A 19,028-nucleotide genomic window follows, 5' to 3' on the forward strand; every position below is an offset into this window, starting at 1 on the left:
ATTGCTTTCGTATTAAAGGTTAGTTTTTAATGTTATTTGAATTTCACATAGGACGTTTCTATAAATTACCTGTTAATTCAATCTGCTATTATTCCTTTAAGTTTTGAATTTGACTTTGAAGTTATAATTAAAACCGTTTTAAGTATTTAGAAAAAAATTGTTATAAGTCTAAACTTGGCCTATTATTAGCCTAATCAATAAAATCTATCTATTCTTAGATTTTTTTAATACGTAACGTTAATTTTATATGATGTATGGTAGGTGGACAGGCAATTGGGCCACATGGTGATACGCGAACCAACATTGGAACAAGCATGTAGTCACTTCCAACCGGAACATATAAATACTAAACAACGATTTTTGGCGGTAAAATATATGTTGAGTGGTACCTATCTAAACAAAGCCCTATCACCAAGTAAAACTTTATACCTACATATGAACTCAATAAGTATTACAATTTAATTATACTTAAATTAAAAATACTTACCAAGTATATTCAAGTAAATATTGAATGTAGCAACACCATAGGGATTACTCGCTCTACACTCGTACGTCCCCCCATCTCTACCTTCAACGTAATTAATGTTTATGACACTCTTCATACCATTTGTTGTTGAACTTTCTGATATTGTTATCCTATAAACAAGAGGACAAAATGATTTAGAAACAAACGCCTCACAAAATAACCTTAAATTATTTATGTATTTAAATAGAGTATGACACTACAAAATAACTACAAAAACTGAGCCAACTTTGTTATGTTGGTAGTATGACCGCCAAACGTCATACTACTTCACTAGTGTGCGTGTACTTAGGAGCCAACAGTTGGCTACTTTTTTTTCAACGCGTTCTCAGCCTTGACAGTTCGGACTATATAAATATAAATTATCAAAGGTTGTAACATAATTTAGAAGGGAGTAATATGGATAAGGAGGCGTGCACATTTATTACTGTAATTAAAAAGATTGATAATATTTTCGAATTAAATGAATAAATATTTAAATCAATAAAGCTTATGATAATAATAGGCGCTTCCGTGTATTAACGCACTGAGCTCGCTAATGTTACAAAAAAAGTAAACCTAGGTGTTTTTTATGTAAACATAGTAACGCCATCTATGTTTTTTACATCGAACTACTTGTGTCACAACAAAGAATACGTTCAAAGTGCCGCCTTCAATGCTTCTTAATTTCTTCCTGCATTTCATATAGATGTCGCTACTTGTTTTCAAAAATAAAATTACTTTTCAGTTTTAGGATAATAAAATATTACAATTATTCTTAATTCTTAAATAATTTATACAAAGAAACAGTTACAATATTAAATAAATCAATGTCATAAACAGACCCAGCAATATCATTATTTTAAATATAAAATTTTATACAATGTATTACTTGAAAATAAATAAACACGAAAATACCTCGAAGACGTAAATTCTACAGGATTCCCGTCCAAACTCCACTTGATTCGTATTGGACTGTCTCCCAACGGTTGGCAGGTTAAAGTCATCGGCAGCCCCATTTTGGTAGTTAGGTTTAATCCCACGGACTCAAAGTGCACCGGCTCTAGAAATAATTTGAAATTATTTATTGAAATTGAATATAATGAATGATCTAGATAGAAGATAATGAGGAGTTTTTGTATTTCCTATCTAACGAAAGAAACAACTAAATCAATGTGCATAAAACTTTTACCAGAAGATACAACGCTTTTCGGAGAAGTTTTAAGTATGTAATATTACTTTATAAGAAGCTGAACTATTTCGTTTAAATTTAGACTCTTGTGACGTGTTAGTAACAAAAAGGAATTCCATATTTTTGTATCTGACATAACATCAAACATGGATATATGTAATGAGAATTAAATATTAGTCATCTATATTATTAATCTAAATTTGATAACTCATGATAATAATAAAATATGTATCGTTCTGTTTACGTATTTTTATGTCATTATTTAAACTTCAAAAAGAAACTTACTATTAACGCTTATCCACAGATTCTTATGCAACGGATCTCCAACACCGTTGTCTACGTGACAGGCGTATTCACCTTCATCGCCTAAAGATACCACTTCCAAGGATAACGAGCCATTGGGATAGCTTGAAACACCACCACCAGCTAAGTCGAGGATTGGACGCCAGATACCAAGAGCAGCTGAATGTTGACGACATTTTTATTTAGAAAATTGAAAACAAATATAGTATGGCGAGTTAATTAAAGCTGAATTGAAATCATTTCCAATCTACTCCAGCAAACATACGCATAATAGTTGAATATAAAACCTTTGAGACAAAACCAGACATTGAAAAATTCAAAGAGCAGTATATCTGCTTATTAAAACTATATGACGTATCGATATCATTAATACGACAATAGAACTATCTTGTAGGAATATTAAATGATCTTTTATTATATATTCTAGTCCAACATATATATGTATATAAAAAAATAAAAATTTTGATGAGTAGATTTAAAAAATCATATTGTTCCAAAACAGAAACCGTAAGCTGATTACTAGATCTTGCCGTAGCTTTAGATGTAATAAGGATAGTGTTATATAAGCTAGTAAGTTATATCACGATATGTTTCATCACTATGTAAATAATTATCATCGTAGTGTTAACTTAATATAATTGTATGTTTTAATGCCTTACCATCTCTCTTCATCCAGTGTATCTGTGGTGTGGGGTAGCCATTAGCATTACAATCTACGATACCGCGTTGCCCCAAGAGTAGTGATGTGTTCGTTGGTTCCTCTACCCATTTTGGTGCGACTATAATACAGAACGAATTAGGAAAATGTATCCTTTTAAAATGACGATAATATCTTTGATTAGATATGCCCACGAACTCGTGCGCGTTTGAATTTAACAAAAAATATTGTTGTAGCATAAGTTACGCCTAATTCCGTAATTAAGAGTATCTTAGGCTACAAGAATATTTCTGCCGCTGCCATCAGCTTTCTTCCAATTAAAGTCAATATCGGGCCAGCCAGTCCAAAGTTACCCGGAACAAACAGACAGACAGACAAAAATTTAAAAAGGTGTTATATTGGTATTTACACATGCATTTAGTAAAATTTCATTATATGTGTAGATTTAAATATGAAGCTATTTTAATAAGTTTCTACGGTATTTTTGTATAAAAAATGCATAAATATAAATTACCGTTAATCATATAATTATAGTTATGGATGCAAAAAGTTTTGACTCAATAATACATTAGCTTATTTAGCTCACTTAATAACAAATAAAGTTTTAATTAACAAACCATTTATGTACAAATCTGTAGTTTGATTAACTTTTCCAACGTGGTTGGTGGCTATGCAAGTATATCTACCACAGTGTTCGAGAGACACTCGCTTTATAATCAAAACACTGAACAGTTCTGAACTCCTTTCGGTTATCTGAAAAATAAATAATAATAAATAAATAAATATTGGACAACATCACATACTTACTCTGATCCCAACGTAAGTAGCTAAAGCACTTTTGTTATGGAAAATCAGACGTAACGACCGTACCACATACACCCAGACCCAAGACAACATAGAAAACTAATAATCGACCCCGGGACCTCGTAGTGGAGTACCCGGTGTACACACTACTCGACCACGGAGGTCGTCATATTTAAAAATTGTAAATGTAAATTAAAAAAATAATTTAAAGGTCATCTAGTATGATTCACGCCAAACTGCCGCTCAAGAACTAATCCAACTTTTAAGAAACACTCAATGTAATTATAATTAGTAGACCACAAATTGATATTTTAAAGGGATTGTTAGTAATTTTCACAATATGAATGTCAATAGTTTCAATTGTTATCAGAATAGCCCTACTATTCTTGATGACGGAAAAATTATACCAGACTGTTTTATTGAATATCTGTAAAAATCTGAAAGAACATTGACTACCTCAAAACTGAGATTCTAGAAGTTGAAAACGATGCTTATTACATATTGTATGAATGCTTAAAAATTAAATAATATAACAAATATAACGAAAACTTACCTTCAAACTAGCAGGTATCTTCGTCCCATCCTTCAGCCAAGAGAAAAAAATCGGTGGATCTCCACTGATTATGTTGCACGTTATTTGTACAATCTGTCCTTCCTTCAATCCTGAACCGACTCGTAGTTCGTCTAATTCAGGTGCTTCAACTACTTGAATTTCAAATGACCTGAAGTTTGAAGTAAAATTTTTGCGTTACGTATTAATCCTCCGAATTAAGAATGAGTTACAACCCTAAATAAATCATTTAAATCCTAAACATTACGTAATATAAACTTCTATTACATTCATCCACATTCCATTTTCAAAATAAGTTATTAATCAGTTTTGTTTTGTCTTAACGTATTATATTGCTTTTCATTCTTCAAGATAATGTTAGAATTGACTTAACCAACTGAAATGTTTAAAGACCTTGAAGCATATTAATATGATATCGTCAATTTTTCTCTAAGTTGCCTCATACCTTCTAGCCATTTCTCCTGATGGGCTATATACTATACAAGTATACATTTCACCGTTCTCCTCTTTGACAACTCTCTCTATACTGAGCACACCATCTTCACTGCTTTGCAATAATTGTCGTTTCCTTCGTCTTTTTCTTGTGTTTTTACGATTTTTATTGTTTACATAAGTCCGTTTATATCTCGTGTGTTGTGGTAACATTGAACTCATAATTTTCTTGCCCTTATGTTCCCATTCCAGTTTGCTAAAAAAATTAAATATCTAGATTATATTATTATAGCACTCGTTTTGCTATAATTTTATATCGAAATGGAAAACATCAGATTTCCTAACCTTCATTTACGTCAAAATAATTATTTAACTTAAGCTCGGTTTTATAATCCTAAGCTTTAAAAGTAAGTCTACAGTTTTCCTGAGTTAGTATGTTACGTAACAATTATGCAAAGTCACGTTCACTCATTTAGATTCTTAGGGTGAGTCCCGATCTAAATTTACGAGTCTTGAGTATGCAAAAATGTTTTTTGTATAACGCCATCTAAGCTTGAGACCTACTTTTATTATTTTATGCCGAGTTGCTTGAGTTTCTTCAAGTTACTTTTTATATCGTATAAAATAACGAAGTTAATTAAATTAATAATGATATATATTTTTTTTATTTTATTAAAGTCTCTAATATACTAGACAAATGACAAAGACCTACTTTACATTGACAAAAGTATGTTTCCAAATGTAATAAGTTCGCAGCCATCTGAATTAATCTAATAATGTCTGCATCTAACATTAATTTATTGGATAAAATATCCTTTAAATACTACGTTTATTAGAAGAAGGTTATAATAATAATAATATTTAGTTGTAATAAATTATTTGCTTTCCAATCAAATAAGTATGAGCCAAATTCTATTATTTCTTAATATACTTATCCAAAAAAAGAATCTTTTTGTATTATTAATTGTGGAATAGCTCCTACCTGATGGGAAAACCGTAGTATGGACATTTTAGTTTCAGAGAATCGCCGCTTTGAACTTTGATTGGTGGAAGTGTTCTGATGTAAGGTGGACCTGAAAAATGTAATTAAAAAATATTAGAAGATTAAAAAAAACGGAAATGATAAATCTAGAAAGTGAAGAAAAACGGTGCGTTTAACACTGGTCGTGTTTTGATAAATCGCAAAAAGAATTACAACTTAAAAAAAGAACATACTGTAACAATTCATATGATGCTCGAAGTAATTGAAAATTCAATATGAATTTAGTTTCATCTAGCGAAAAGAACGTAGGCACGTACGAACTTAGTTGAAAAGTAGCAACATATGATGCCTCATCCAAAACTAAAGGAATATGCATCTCATTGCGTGAAGCATTTAAAAATTCTATAATTCAAAGATATTCGACTCAAATTTCGATGAAATGTGCACCTTGAATTTTTTTCCCTGTCAAAGACGTTTTACTTTAAGATCAAATTGTCAGATGCGTACAATGAATAGGTATATTAAAGTGATACATTTAAGTGTAAGTTCTGATGTCAATTAATAAAATTAACAACCCCTTCCTGTAACAGTAATTTCATTACGTCATAAATGGCTTCTGAAATTCGATCGAGACTTGGTTCAGTACTTCACATAGGAAAAATCGAATTAAGCCTATTATGATGGAAGAAAATAATATATTGATAACTGTATGTACAAATTTCTTCTCAATACATCAATATAATTTATATCATTACTTATAAAATATCAAGCAAAAATACTTGACGCTGTTAAGGGTAGTTTTAATAAGCTTAACTTGACCTGCTCAACATTTGGTGGTCGGGCTTTGTGCAAGCCCGTCTGGGTAAGTACCACCGCCAAATAGCAGTACTCATTATTGTTGTAACAGCAGTACTCAGTATTATTGTGTTCCAGTTTGAAGGGTGAGTGAGCCAGCATAACTACAGGCACAAGGGACATAACATCTTAGTTCCCGAGGTTGGTGGCTCATTGGTGATGCAAGGAATGGTTAATATTTTTCACAGCGCCATTGTCTATGGACGGTAGTGACCACTAACCATAATGTTACCTATTTGCTCGGCCGTCAACCGATATCATAAAAAAAATATATATAGTCTACGCTGGACAGCTCCAGTATGGTTTACAGTTTAACGCGTGAAGAATATCATCTGTAATAATCTTTAAAATTACCCAACAGATTTTGATGCCGTTTTTTAATAGACAGATTGATTCAAGGGAAAGGGTTATATGTATAATAGATGCACAATATAGTAGAGAAACACTGATAATTTTAGACGTTTCTAAAGTGATACCGTTACATTTTTTGTGCTTACATTGCAAACGCTGGCTAAACCCTACGAGATAGACCAAAATAATGTTCTACAGTATTGTAAACCTTAAAAAGGTCTCCAAAAAAGTCCAGAATGGTATATGTCTATCTCTTACGGGTAACCCACAATAATCGTTTTCTATTCTTTACTTTCTACGATAAATAATGGCTTATTTTCGAAGTGATTTTAAGCAATACAGCATTATTCCTTAAATACATACATTGTGCATTTAATATAGATCAATATTGCCCTCCAGCAGGAAATTTAAATTAATATTTTCAATGTTATTACATATTTAAAAAGCAGGGAAATAGCGGTTTTTATTGTATAACTAGCTGTACCCGCGACTTCGTGCGCATTTTAATTTAATAAAAAAGCGTGACTTTATTATTATTTTACATATAATTCTAAAGTCAGTGCCAGTGAAAGTCCCGTCCAAATCGGTTAAGCCGTTCCAGAGATTAGCCGGAACAAACTGACAGACGGACAGACAAAAATTGTAAAAAATATTATTTAGGCATATGTACCGTGTATACATACATATGCATTTAGTAAAACGCGGTTATTTTAATATTACAAACAGACACTCCAATTTTATTATATGTAGAGATGTATATTAAAATTAACAATATATTATGTTAAAATGAATTCAATATTCCATAGTCAATGATAACAATAATTTAATATAGAACAAATAATTATACGAGCAGGTTAATTGGACTTTTATTAAATTTATCAGATAATATCTACAGTAAATCCATATCCAAAATATGAATTAACCACAAATTGTTACTCAAATTTATATTCTGATTTCAATGTACGATAGAATTGGAATAATTGGCCTTTAATTCAGGTTTAGTTGAAAAATACATAACGAGTATCCAATGAAATTGGTTTTAAAATTATTATATATTTGTATAAATATGTATATTACTTTAGGTGTATTCGTTGCCGTAGTGGTTGTCGTATAAGATGACACCATGAGTTAGACCTTGATTCCAATTGGTCCTGAACAATAAGTACCAGTGTATCGTTATAATAGAAAATAGATAGCTATTTGATTATTTTTTGAAGTGATAACTTCTTATGGGAAGGTAAACCGCTTCGTTACGTAACGCGTTACGGCACCAGTCTGTCTGGCTTCCCTTTCTCATACGCATACCGCAGTGATTAGTGTAAGTTATCACTTGTGTCGTATGTATTAAAGTAAGTAATAACAGACACATCAACATTTTTATTAAAAAACCTGTGTGAATTGAGAAAATAAGAAAGAATAAGTTTGGTAAATTTGTCGATTCACTGCTCCACCTCGAAAATGCTCCAATTTTTTTTCTATCATTCTTTATCAGTAGTATGTAGTATCCTAAGTAATATTACAAAGGCGCATAGCTGTGGACCCCTTAAAAATTATAAAAGTGTTACCTAATCAGGTTAGGTTAGGTTTGTCGAATCACGGCTCCACCTCCTAAGTGCTCCTAATTTTACCCTTTTTACCCTCTTAGTCTCATCGGCGAGCGCCACGAGATCGCTTTTGCATGCTACCGTGACGCCCTGATGTTCGGCCCTAGGGTATGGGTATTCTCCAGATCCTCTACTGGATGTGCAGCACTTTCGCCTTAAAAACACTCTAGGGGGAATGACAAGACCATATTGGGTTAGAATTAATAGAATTTATATACAACACTTTGTTTCCCCAAAATCGTTGTAAATAATTCTAAATCTAACCCGCACTTTTATTTATTTTAAGGGTTCCAAAACCAGGCGCCTCCATAATATTACTTAGGATACTACATACTACTGGTAAAGAACGATAGAGAAAAAAATGGAGCACTTTCGAGGTGCCTTGATTCGACAAATCTACCATAAGTTCAAATAATATTATATAAAACAGTACACAGAATGAGACATAGAGAAAGAGAGGGAAAGATCGCCTGAAGTCGCGTTGAAGAACTTGGTTCCAATACTCACCATATACATCTATTCTAGCTGTATGTCTTGTGCTGGAATCGCCTTCAAACGCTACACACGAATATAAGCCCCCGTCTTCTACTCTTGCCCGTGATATGTTTAAGTGGGATATTACACCTACACCAGTCGAAGACATCATTTGACCAAGAATATGTCTGGAATTTAAATAATTATATTTTAAAATGGATTACAATTTTTTTCTATAAAATTATACTTTACATAACACATTCATATATATAGACACACACATAAATAAAAAATTAGCTATATAGCTAAAAGGGCAATTCTCTTAAATGCAACCATAGTTACACTTTGGCACAAGGGACATAACATCTTAGTTTCCAAGATTGGTGGCGCATTGGAATGGTTAATATTTCTTACATCGCCATTATCTATGGGCGGTGGTGACCACTTACCATCTGGTGGCCCATTTGTCTGTCCGTCAACCTATTACATAAAAAAAAAACAATTGTGTACAACTTTAAATAATTATGAAGGCATTTTTTTTTAAATATAATTCAATTGGTTAATCGAAGCAAAAGTTTACTTGAAGTTAATTTACTTTGAATTTTTTTTTTAATTAAAATTCAATTAAAACCTGGAATCCGTATTCGACGAGATCACGACACCGTCTCTCTCCCAAATGAATCGAGGTGGTCTATCTGAAGTTGCAGTACACTGTAGGCTTACCTATGAAAGGTATAATAACATTTATTAATTAAAAACTTTCCTCGTTAGTGGATATATACGCGAGCTTAACTATGATTAACTAGCTAATATCATAAATTATAAAACTTCAAACCAAACATGCGGTTTGTTACGCTGTACGCAGAAACAGGTACGTGGAGGAAAAATTAATGGGGAGACTGTGGTACACTTTTTTCTAAAATGAACTTTTTCTAAATGAAATTCATTATTATTCTATGAAGTTCGTGATATATAATTATCTATTTTAATAAGTGAAAAGTCCTCCCTTTGAACATTATCATAATTCTACGTATTTTAATTCGTGTAAAATAAATAGTTACTGTATAATTTTTTATTGATAAAATTAAATAAATTTCTTCAATTAAGTCAAATATTTTCTTTCATGTAAATAAATTAATTATGCAAACATTTTTTTTCAACTATAAGTATAAAAAGGTAAAATTTGTTTGTTTGTCTGTAAGGGGTAAATTCAGGAACAAAAACAAACACAGGTAACTAAATTGCACCCAAGCAAAGTTTGCAAAAGGGGTGGGTTGCTTGGGTGCAATTTATTAATATAGATAGATTAATCAACTTGTTAAAATATCTTGCGCTTATACACAAACCAATTAAAAATACAGATTAACAAGTAAGAGATATTATCTATCTTAAAAATATATAGATCGTAACTTACATCTTCACCAGGGGAGATTATCTTTTCGTTAAAATGTTGGGTTATCAAAATGTTGCCTGATCCGATATCTCTTTTATATCTCAGTACTGAAATGAATGAAAAAAAAAAATATTTTAGAGACAGAACATCAATTTAATTCCGAACCGGTGGTGGCGTCACTTAATATAAATTGTTAAATGACGATTCAAAAGTGCTTGTAAAGGCTACTTGAATACAGTATATTTTGATTTTGATATTTTTTATTACACAATACAAGATTATATCAGAGATAAAAAAGCATGGATTTTGTATTAATTAATTTCTAAGTAGAATATATAAAAGTTTCATTTTACTTTACTGACAATCCGTAGCTAATTTGGTGGAAAAGAATACTAAGTTTTTGCCGGTTCTCGGTGGAATCAAATTTCCGAACCGGTGGTAGCTTTAAATTTAATTCAACACTGTCACGTGTCGATTAAATATTTAAACATTGCTTATATGAGCCTATTTGAATAAAGAATATTTCGATTTTATTTTTGATTTTTATTATATATGATATAATAATTATAATTCATTGAACAGCAATTAATATGTACGTTCAGCTCTGGTGCCAAAGTTACTGATTTTTTGCTATTTTGAACGACTAGTTTTTGTTAATTATTGAGTCTTATCATCAATGCAGGATTAATTCAGACGTATTCTAACGTGAAACTTACCAAAACTAACAGATTGAAAAGATCCCCCATCGTTTTTTCTCTTGTTTTTCTTGTGATCCATCGCTCTGGAAGTATAATAATTTATATAAATGATAGATAAAAAATATTTTCAAAACAAACATGATTACATAAGCAGCCCGTAAATGTCCCACTGCTGGGATAAAGGCCTCCTCTCCCTTTGAGGAGAAGGTTTGGAGCATATTCCACCACGCTGCTCCAATGCGGGTTGGCGGAATACACATGTGGCTGAATTTCGTTGAAATTAGACACATACAGGTTTCCTCACGATGTTTTCCTTCACCGCCGAGAACGAGATGAATTATAAACACAAATTAAGCACATGAAATTTCAGTGGTGCCTGCCTGGGTTTGAACCCGAAATCATCGGTTAAGATGCACGCGTTCTAACCACTGGGCCATCTCGGCTCAACATGATTATAATAAATGAATATAACGATCGATTAAACGGAACTAGTTCGGAGTTGTGGTTACATAATATCAATATATTTAGTTACTAAATAGTTTTCGCAGCACTTAACGACGAAAATTATGTGATCGAAATCAGAACTAGAACATGACCTCGTAAAACATCGCTTAAAAATAAAACCGAACCCGGCGCTTAACTTAATATCGCTTTTAGTGTAAAAGCTATCATAACTACTGCGTTATATTCGTTACAAATAAATGCTGAATTAAAAAAATGTATCTTGCAATCAACGTCCTGTTTAAACGATTTTATTTACTTAGAGGTAGATCTTTGAGCAAGTACAACTGGGTACGTGCGCCATATACAAAGTATAACTATAGGCAAAAAGGACATCCCAAAGTTGGTGGTACATTGGAGTTGTAAGAGATGGGTACTAGGTAATATTTCTTAGATTCTAATGTATGTAGGGAGTGTGAATCTGTGAGAGGAGGAACAGGAGCCATTCAATTTTTTTACCCTCCTAATCTTAGTTCACTGGCACGGCATGGACACCGTAAGTATATTGTATATCTAGATTTACATTAAAGAATAACATCTCATAAACATAAGTTATATTTGATTAATAGAAATCATTTTTAACTTTACCGATTTATAAATTCAAATCATTTGTAAAAAAATACATTAATAAAAAAAGCATATTATCCAATAAAGGATTATATAGATGATAGAAACGCGTGGAATTAATACTTGTTGACTTCCAGGCAGGATATGTTATATACATATATAATTGTTTTTAACTAACATAACTTTGTATCATGTTAAAAAAGAGTAACTATTCGTCGTTTGTAAAATGACGATTCAAAAGTGCTTGTAAAAGTATATTTTGATTTGAAAAGTATTATTTGAAATTAGAATAATAACTCTTATCAGCCAGCATATACGTAGCGATTGATCTTACTGCTGCTATTAATTAGTTTTCGTGGCTTGCAATAAAGAGCTACGAAATGGCAAAATACGGGATAAGCGTTCCGAAATATAATAACCGCTTATTATTTTCAAAACATGAAAGCGCGAGGCGCGAATCACGAAGCTACGTTATGTTTATCGTAGCCACACAGTTGTTTTCGTAGCGTTGATGCATGAGCTACGACAAATTTATTCATAGTACATTCTCATTTAATATTACAACGAAATTTAAGGATCTACGTTCATATTAATATTAACAAGGATTTTTAAACAGTGTTATCTCGTATTAGACAGTATAGGCAAAAATATTTTTTGAAGTTTTACTTATTTAATACTGGATGTCCATTGGTCGCTATTACGTCACTGGCTATCATCGGCCAATTACAGATTAAATTAAAGTAAAATTAGTTATTATTACTTTGTTTCAAAAGATGGAAGTAATATAATGCACTGGATTGTATTGTCTCGAGCATCAAAAGAGTACTCAACAAATATTTAAGCTCTTTTGCGTGGAATTGGATAGAATATATAAATATCAAAGCAAACTAAAAAAAATAAATGTTTGTTTCAATCCTATATATATATATATATATATATATATTTCAATAGGATTTAATATCGTGCTTGATATAAAAGCATACAATGTAAAATATGACAGTACTCGCCGTCCAAACAAATCGACTGTCGGCGTTTTATATTACATTATTGAAATGCTTACAAGAGTCTACTTAATAAAGTCTACATTATCATTTTGAACACATAAATTCGATCATATTACCAATCTATACAAGCGATATAGGTACACATATCAAAGCCACAACGCCGTTGCTCCTGCATATGCCGTAAATTCAAATTGAACATACATTAATGCATAACCACGAACAACCACTGTCTGGTAATTTCATTAATCTCAGTTTAATTTATGCACAGTTAACCGGTAACTACGGCTCTGTTTACTCTAGTGTAATTAGATTGGAGATGTTATCTGAGTTTTGTGATGTGTTTACTCGTACTATCGGGCAATTATAATATACCAAATTATATTATGATATTCTATCGTCTTGCAACTAAGTTCAACATCATGCTGTTATTTTTTATATGAACTTCTGGACAGGAAATTGGTCTCCTGATGGTAAGTGGTCACCACCGCCCATAGACAATGGCGCTGTAAGCAATATTAAACATTCCTTACATCACCAATGCGCCACCAACCTCAGGAACTAAGATGTTATGTCCCTTGTGCCTGTAGTTACTGGCTCATTCACCCTTCAAACTGGAACACAACAATACTGAGTACTGCTGTTTGGTGTGAGAGAGTCAGTGTACAAACTAAATGGGAAAACGCATCTTTGTTTCCAAGGTTGGTCTTGGTACCTTGATGGCTTGGCGATGTAAGGTTAATATTATTATGTATGTTTATATATCAGAGGAACATTTAAGCCGAAACTGTACACATTTTTTTTCTAGATAATAGTAATTAATAGTTTAATTAGCATGTAGTGTTTGCTTTTTAATGATTTTACATAATCTATGGTTGTATATTTTTTACATTAGCAGCCTGTTTCCCACTGCTGGGCTTAGGCCTCCCTTTGAGGAGAAGGTTTGGAGCGTATTCCACCACGCTGCTCCAATGCGGGTTGGTGGAATACACATGTTGCAGAATTTCGACATATGCAGGTTTCCTCGCGATGTTTTCCTTCACCGCCGAGCACGAGATTAATTATAAACACAAATTAAGCTTAACAACAAACATATTATACGACAAAATACATATTTTCTAATTAACGGAACAATTCATACGTCTCCAAAATTGCTCAGTATACGCGTCTTAGAATTCTACTGAATTCAACTGAGCTATGTATAGTTTAGGAACTAACTCGGCTTCTCCTTGCAGCCTTTTCTAAGAATGTTCAACGTATAATCCTACCTTAATGAGTAGTAATTATGTCCTAACTAACAAGTAAAACCTCTACCTTTTTTGAGCAATTAAATAAAAAATGAACATGACGTCATATATAATACTGTAATGAAAAATAAAATGTATGATAAGTGAAAGTATTAAATCAACAGATTTTCTAATTATAGATAACACAACACACACCACAATATATTTATGGACTTGAAAATATCTTGATGCCGTTTCATTGTAACATGTAAGTTTAAATATAAATTTGTGTATCAAGTCATTAGCATTTTTTTTTAGCATTAGCAGCCCGTAGATGTCCCACTGCTGGGATAAAGGCCTCCTCTCCCTTTGAGGAGAAGGTTTGGAGCATATTCCACCACGCTGCTCCAATGCGGGTTGGCGGAATACACATGTGGCAGAATTTCGTTGAAATTAGACACATGCAGGTTTCCTCACGATGTTTTCCTTCACCGCCGAGCACGAGATGAATTATAAACACAAAATAAGCACATGAAATTTCAGTGGTGCCTGCCTGGGTTTGAACCCGAAATCATCGGTTAAGATGCACGCGTTCTAACCACTGGGCCATCTCGGCTCTGTATCAAGTCATTAAGATAAAATTATTTACCTAAGAAATATTAACATTAAGACTAATTGTACATAAATAAAAATTTAAAATAGTTACTGAACGTTGGCAGGAGTGATCCTATGGGCAGATATGAAGCCCTTATGTCACCAGTAGAGACAATAATGTGACATTTCACTATTCATCCACGGTCCAAGTATTTTAACTGCAGTGTATTAAAGTTTCATTTAATTTTCACATTTTATGAATCCTTATTAAAAGGAATACCATTGATTTTAAACTTCAGCAGATACGTATTGATTTTTACACTTTGAAAGTCTAACCAGTAGTTTAGAACATATGACGAGATGGATGTTAATGGATATTTATGACTGATTAAATAATAGCAATGAAGTCCAGACGCTTAAGTAGTTAATAAGGCTAAAGACGAAAATTTTTTGTCATGTCTCACTGAAAAAATCTATTGAACAAATATCGATATAACTTAAGCGATAAGAAACGATGCATTTGAAGAAAGTTTTAATATATAATATTTCACCCATTTACATGATTGAATGAATTGTAACATTTTATTATGGTCTGATTTTTAATCTTACATCAGAAGCAACGTAGCAATCCATCCAAGATGCTCGTCCAATTAGCAACGGGACCAATTGTCAGACGTAGCGAAACAATTAACTTAATATACGTAACCTACAACAACGTGCTGCATACTAGCAACGTCCTTCAACATCGCACGGTTGAAAATGAAATAAATGAAAATATGTTTATCAGTTTCAAAAGAAAACAGTTTACAGGCTCTAAGTTGTATAATGTAAAAATAGTAACAAGAAAAACAAAAGGCTACGAATAATTAAGAAGGACGACCACTGTTACACGACATTAAAGTTTATAAAGGCGGGATATATTATATACAAGCTGTACCCGCTACTTCGTGCGCGTTTGATTTTAACAAAATAGTTATTGTTCAAACTTATTCATTCTGTATTAGGCAGCTTTTATGATATTCAGTCGTTGGTGACGAAGTACTGGGCAGTATTTGGACATTGCACGGTGACTTTATTATTATTTTATATATAATTTTAAAATAAAAGCCTTAATTACTCCTTATTACATCAGCTATCTGCCAGTGAAAGTACTGTCAAAATCGGTCCAGCCGTTCCAGAGATTAGCTGGAACAAACAGACGGACAGAGAGACATACAAAAATTGTAAATAATGTTATTTTGGTAAATATACCATGCATACATACATATGCATTAAGTAAAAAACGGTTATTTTAGTATAACAAACAGACACTCCAATTTTGTTATATGTCTCAAATGTTGGAAAAAAGTAGCTACTGTTTCTTGCCGGTTCTACTAAGTAGAATCTATATTCCGAAACGTTCCGAAATCCTTACGTTTAAAACTCTGTAAAATGATGACTCCTACCAACTTGAATAAAGTATATTTTAATTTTGATTTAAAAAAGTGGCCTTCGTCCTACTCCAATAAAAATTTGTATCGTCATCCATAAATGTAAATTTGGATTGAGATAAGAATTGAAAATATAAAAAAATAAAACAAAAAAAAAAAATACAAATACTTGAAAAGACACCAAAGGTACAATTGATACGTCTGGGTTTGATATTCCAAGACATAAAAAATGTCTGGCAATAATCGTTTTAAGTCAATAACAAGAAGAACAATAATATTTTTATAGAGTGTCAACAACAACAACAATATCTTTAGAGAGTGTGCTGTGCTGTGAGTGTGTGTAACAGACTTCTCTAAAAATTGCCAATCACAGAATTTAAATACTATCAAGAGATGATACTTAAATAGGACCACTTACTCATATTAACAAATGTAGTGACTTGAATCATTTCTGCACAAGACGGTCCAAATGAAAATTAAAATTAAAATTTACTAGTGTTTTCTTACGTTTGATTTCTTAATTGTCGATTAATATTTACTTGGTGGTAGAGCTTTGTGCAAGGCTTGGTACCACCCACTCATCAGATATTCCAACAACAATATTCAGTAACGTTGTGTTCCGGTTCGAAGATTGAGTGAGCCAGTGTAGCTACCCGCACAATCAATAACATCTTAGTTCCCAAGATTGCTGGGACATTGGCAATCCAAGAAATGGCCATATTTAAACGTATATTGTACTTACTTACCACCAGCCCATTTCCTCGTCCCCCTCCAATATGTTAAATTAAAATTGAAAAAAGTATATCTACATGAGTTCTACTCACTGAATTATGTCGACTCATAAAAGTTTACTGTTTGCCTTTTACACGATTAAAATATTTCATATATGACGTTTTTGCAACCGACAGACGATATCAGTTATCCGATATAGTAAATTATTCAGATCTAGCAACAGCTTGAAGTATAGTTCCATTTTGGCTGTTGTCCAAATTTAATTTGAAAATTCAGTCTAACTCAAGTCCTACAAATTTACATACGACAACATCTATTCAATGCAGAACATAATATATTACGAGTAATGTTAATTATTTTGTTTTATTATTATCCTTATTATAATATGTAAATTGAGACTTATTCTTCATCGCAGGACCCCCTACCGTGTCTAAACTAAACGACCCAAAAATCTAAATAGATTCAGCAATTTAGGAAAAGTTCAATGACATAGACACATACAGAATATTTACATATTTTGGTTGAACGTTTTATCACCCAAAAGGTCGTAAGTGAATCCTTGTGGCGAAAACTTTTTTTTTCATTGAAATTATGACCAATGGTCTAAAATTGAAAATGCATCTACTGACCATATGCATCATATCAAGTTATCAAAGAAAGCTTGATAAAAATAGTGGACGTCTTTTGAAAGATTCAAATAGCAATAAGTTAGATGAAAATTTTTTACTAATACTGTTTATTGTAATGTTTTTTATTTTTTATTTTATGTATTCGTATTTTTATCTATTGATAAACGAACTCATTCATAATAAGCATAATTTAAATAATTATTATTGGGGAAATGCCCGTTATAAAATATGGAAATAGCTTACCTTGTGATTTTTGGTTTGTGCATAATTTGATGAAAATCTCTAATACCTGAAACAATAATTGGAAACAATTAGTTTTTATCATAACTCATTAAAATCTGTTTTTAACATTGCACAGTTTCGCGTACATGTAGTTGACGCTGCTTGAGAGCTTACAATGAAACATAGTCGCATTGTTTTTGTTTTACTTCATCTTCTTAGTGGAGAAAAAACTTAAGCTTTGTACTAAGTAGCCAACATAGTGTTAAGACTTTTTGCTGCTTGCTTGACTGAGCTAACTGGTCTACAAATATAGCTGGGGCATTACCGATTTTGTCTTGACGTTTTAAGAAAAATTCTAAGAAAAGTTAATATTTCATATTTTATAGTTTGGACTAAAACAAGCAAAAACAAAAGGCAACTAGAAATTTATTTTAACTAGCTATGGCCCGCGGCTTTAGGGTTTGGTCGTCAGGTGTTAGGCAAATAAAAACCAGCCTATGTCTGTCCTTGAAGTTCAAGCTTACTTCTTACCAAATGACATCAAATTTGATTTAGTGGTATGGCCGCGAAAGAGCAATAGACAGACCAAGTTATTTTCGCATTTAGAATATTAGTAATCGTATCAAAATTTTCTAGACAGACCAATTTACTTTCGCAATAAAATCATGGTTGTCTCGATAGGTGATATCTTATTGCAACTTCTAATATAGACAACGTCAATATTGCTGTGATTCGTGTCGACAGTGGAAAGTCCCAGTGTGATTACAGCTACAAGGGATATACTAGTGATATCTTCATTTTAATGTTTAGCAATATATTAACAGTTTACACATATAGATATTTCTGAAAAAGTCAATTTGGCAAAGGTGACCTGACATTATATATGTACTCATTTATTTTCTTGAATTAAATTCAATTCAAACTTGTCACATTTTGTATTTATATAAGCGAAATACCACTGATGGACTCCTCATGAGAGCTTTAATACTATATGTCCGATTGACTTCAAATTTTGCAGACGAAATGACGTTCAATTTATCCATACGAGTTGGGACCTCCAAAAAAGATCTAATATTGTTACTATGTGATAAAATCTGTATTGTTTTTAGTCTCAGCAACTGATAAAAAATATTCTCGCCTTATAATATAAATGAATGTGTAACATAATATTATGAGACTCAAACGCAATTAATTTTATTTACTTCAATAATTAACATACGTTTGAAATTTAATTGGAAAAAAAGAGTACATGCAATTTCTTGTCGATCCTTCTCAGAAGAATTTACATTCGAAACCGGATTTCATAT

The 19,028-nt window shown here is 32.0% G+C and overlaps 1 protein-coding gene across 1 annotated transcript in view; it reads right to left on the minus strand.

Annotated features, from left to right (window-relative positions):
- Window positions 1–17,777, minus strand: part of LOC125072740 (Down syndrome cell adhesion molecule-like protein Dscam2) — a 32,641-nt gene extending 14,864 nt beyond the window's left edge. The window contains exons 1-13 of the mRNA XM_047683421.1: window positions 17,743–17,777; window positions 10,838–10,902; window positions 10,143–10,228; window positions 9,360–9,451; window positions 8,762–8,916; window positions 5,445–5,535; window positions 4,476–4,718; window positions 4,013–4,181; window positions 3,273–3,408; window positions 2,657–2,776; window positions 1,980–2,156; window positions 1,421–1,565; window positions 488–636 (exon numbers count right to left, since the gene is read on the minus strand). Coding sequence (XP_047539377.1) covers window positions 488–636; window positions 1,421–1,565; window positions 1,980–2,156; window positions 2,657–2,776; window positions 3,273–3,408; window positions 4,013–4,181; window positions 4,476–4,718; window positions 5,445–5,535; window positions 8,762–8,916; window positions 9,360–9,451; window positions 10,143–10,228; window positions 10,838–10,902; window positions 17,743–17,765 — 1,651 coding nt within the window. The 5' untranslated portion in view covers window positions 17,766–17,777. The remainder of the gene's footprint in view (window positions 1–487; window positions 637–1,420; window positions 1,566–1,979; window positions 2,157–2,656; window positions 2,777–3,272; window positions 3,409–4,012; window positions 4,182–4,475; window positions 4,719–5,444; window positions 5,536–8,761; window positions 8,917–9,359; window positions 9,452–10,142; window positions 10,229–10,837; window positions 10,903–17,742) is intronic.
- Window positions 17,778–19,028: the final 1,251 nt, after the last annotated feature.

Source organism: Vanessa atalanta, chromosome 22, assembly GCF_905147765.1.
Source record: "Vanessa atalanta chromosome 22, ilVanAtal1.2, whole genome shotgun sequence".
NCBI lineage: Eukaryota > Metazoa > Arthropoda > Insecta > Lepidoptera > Nymphalidae > Vanessa > Vanessa atalanta.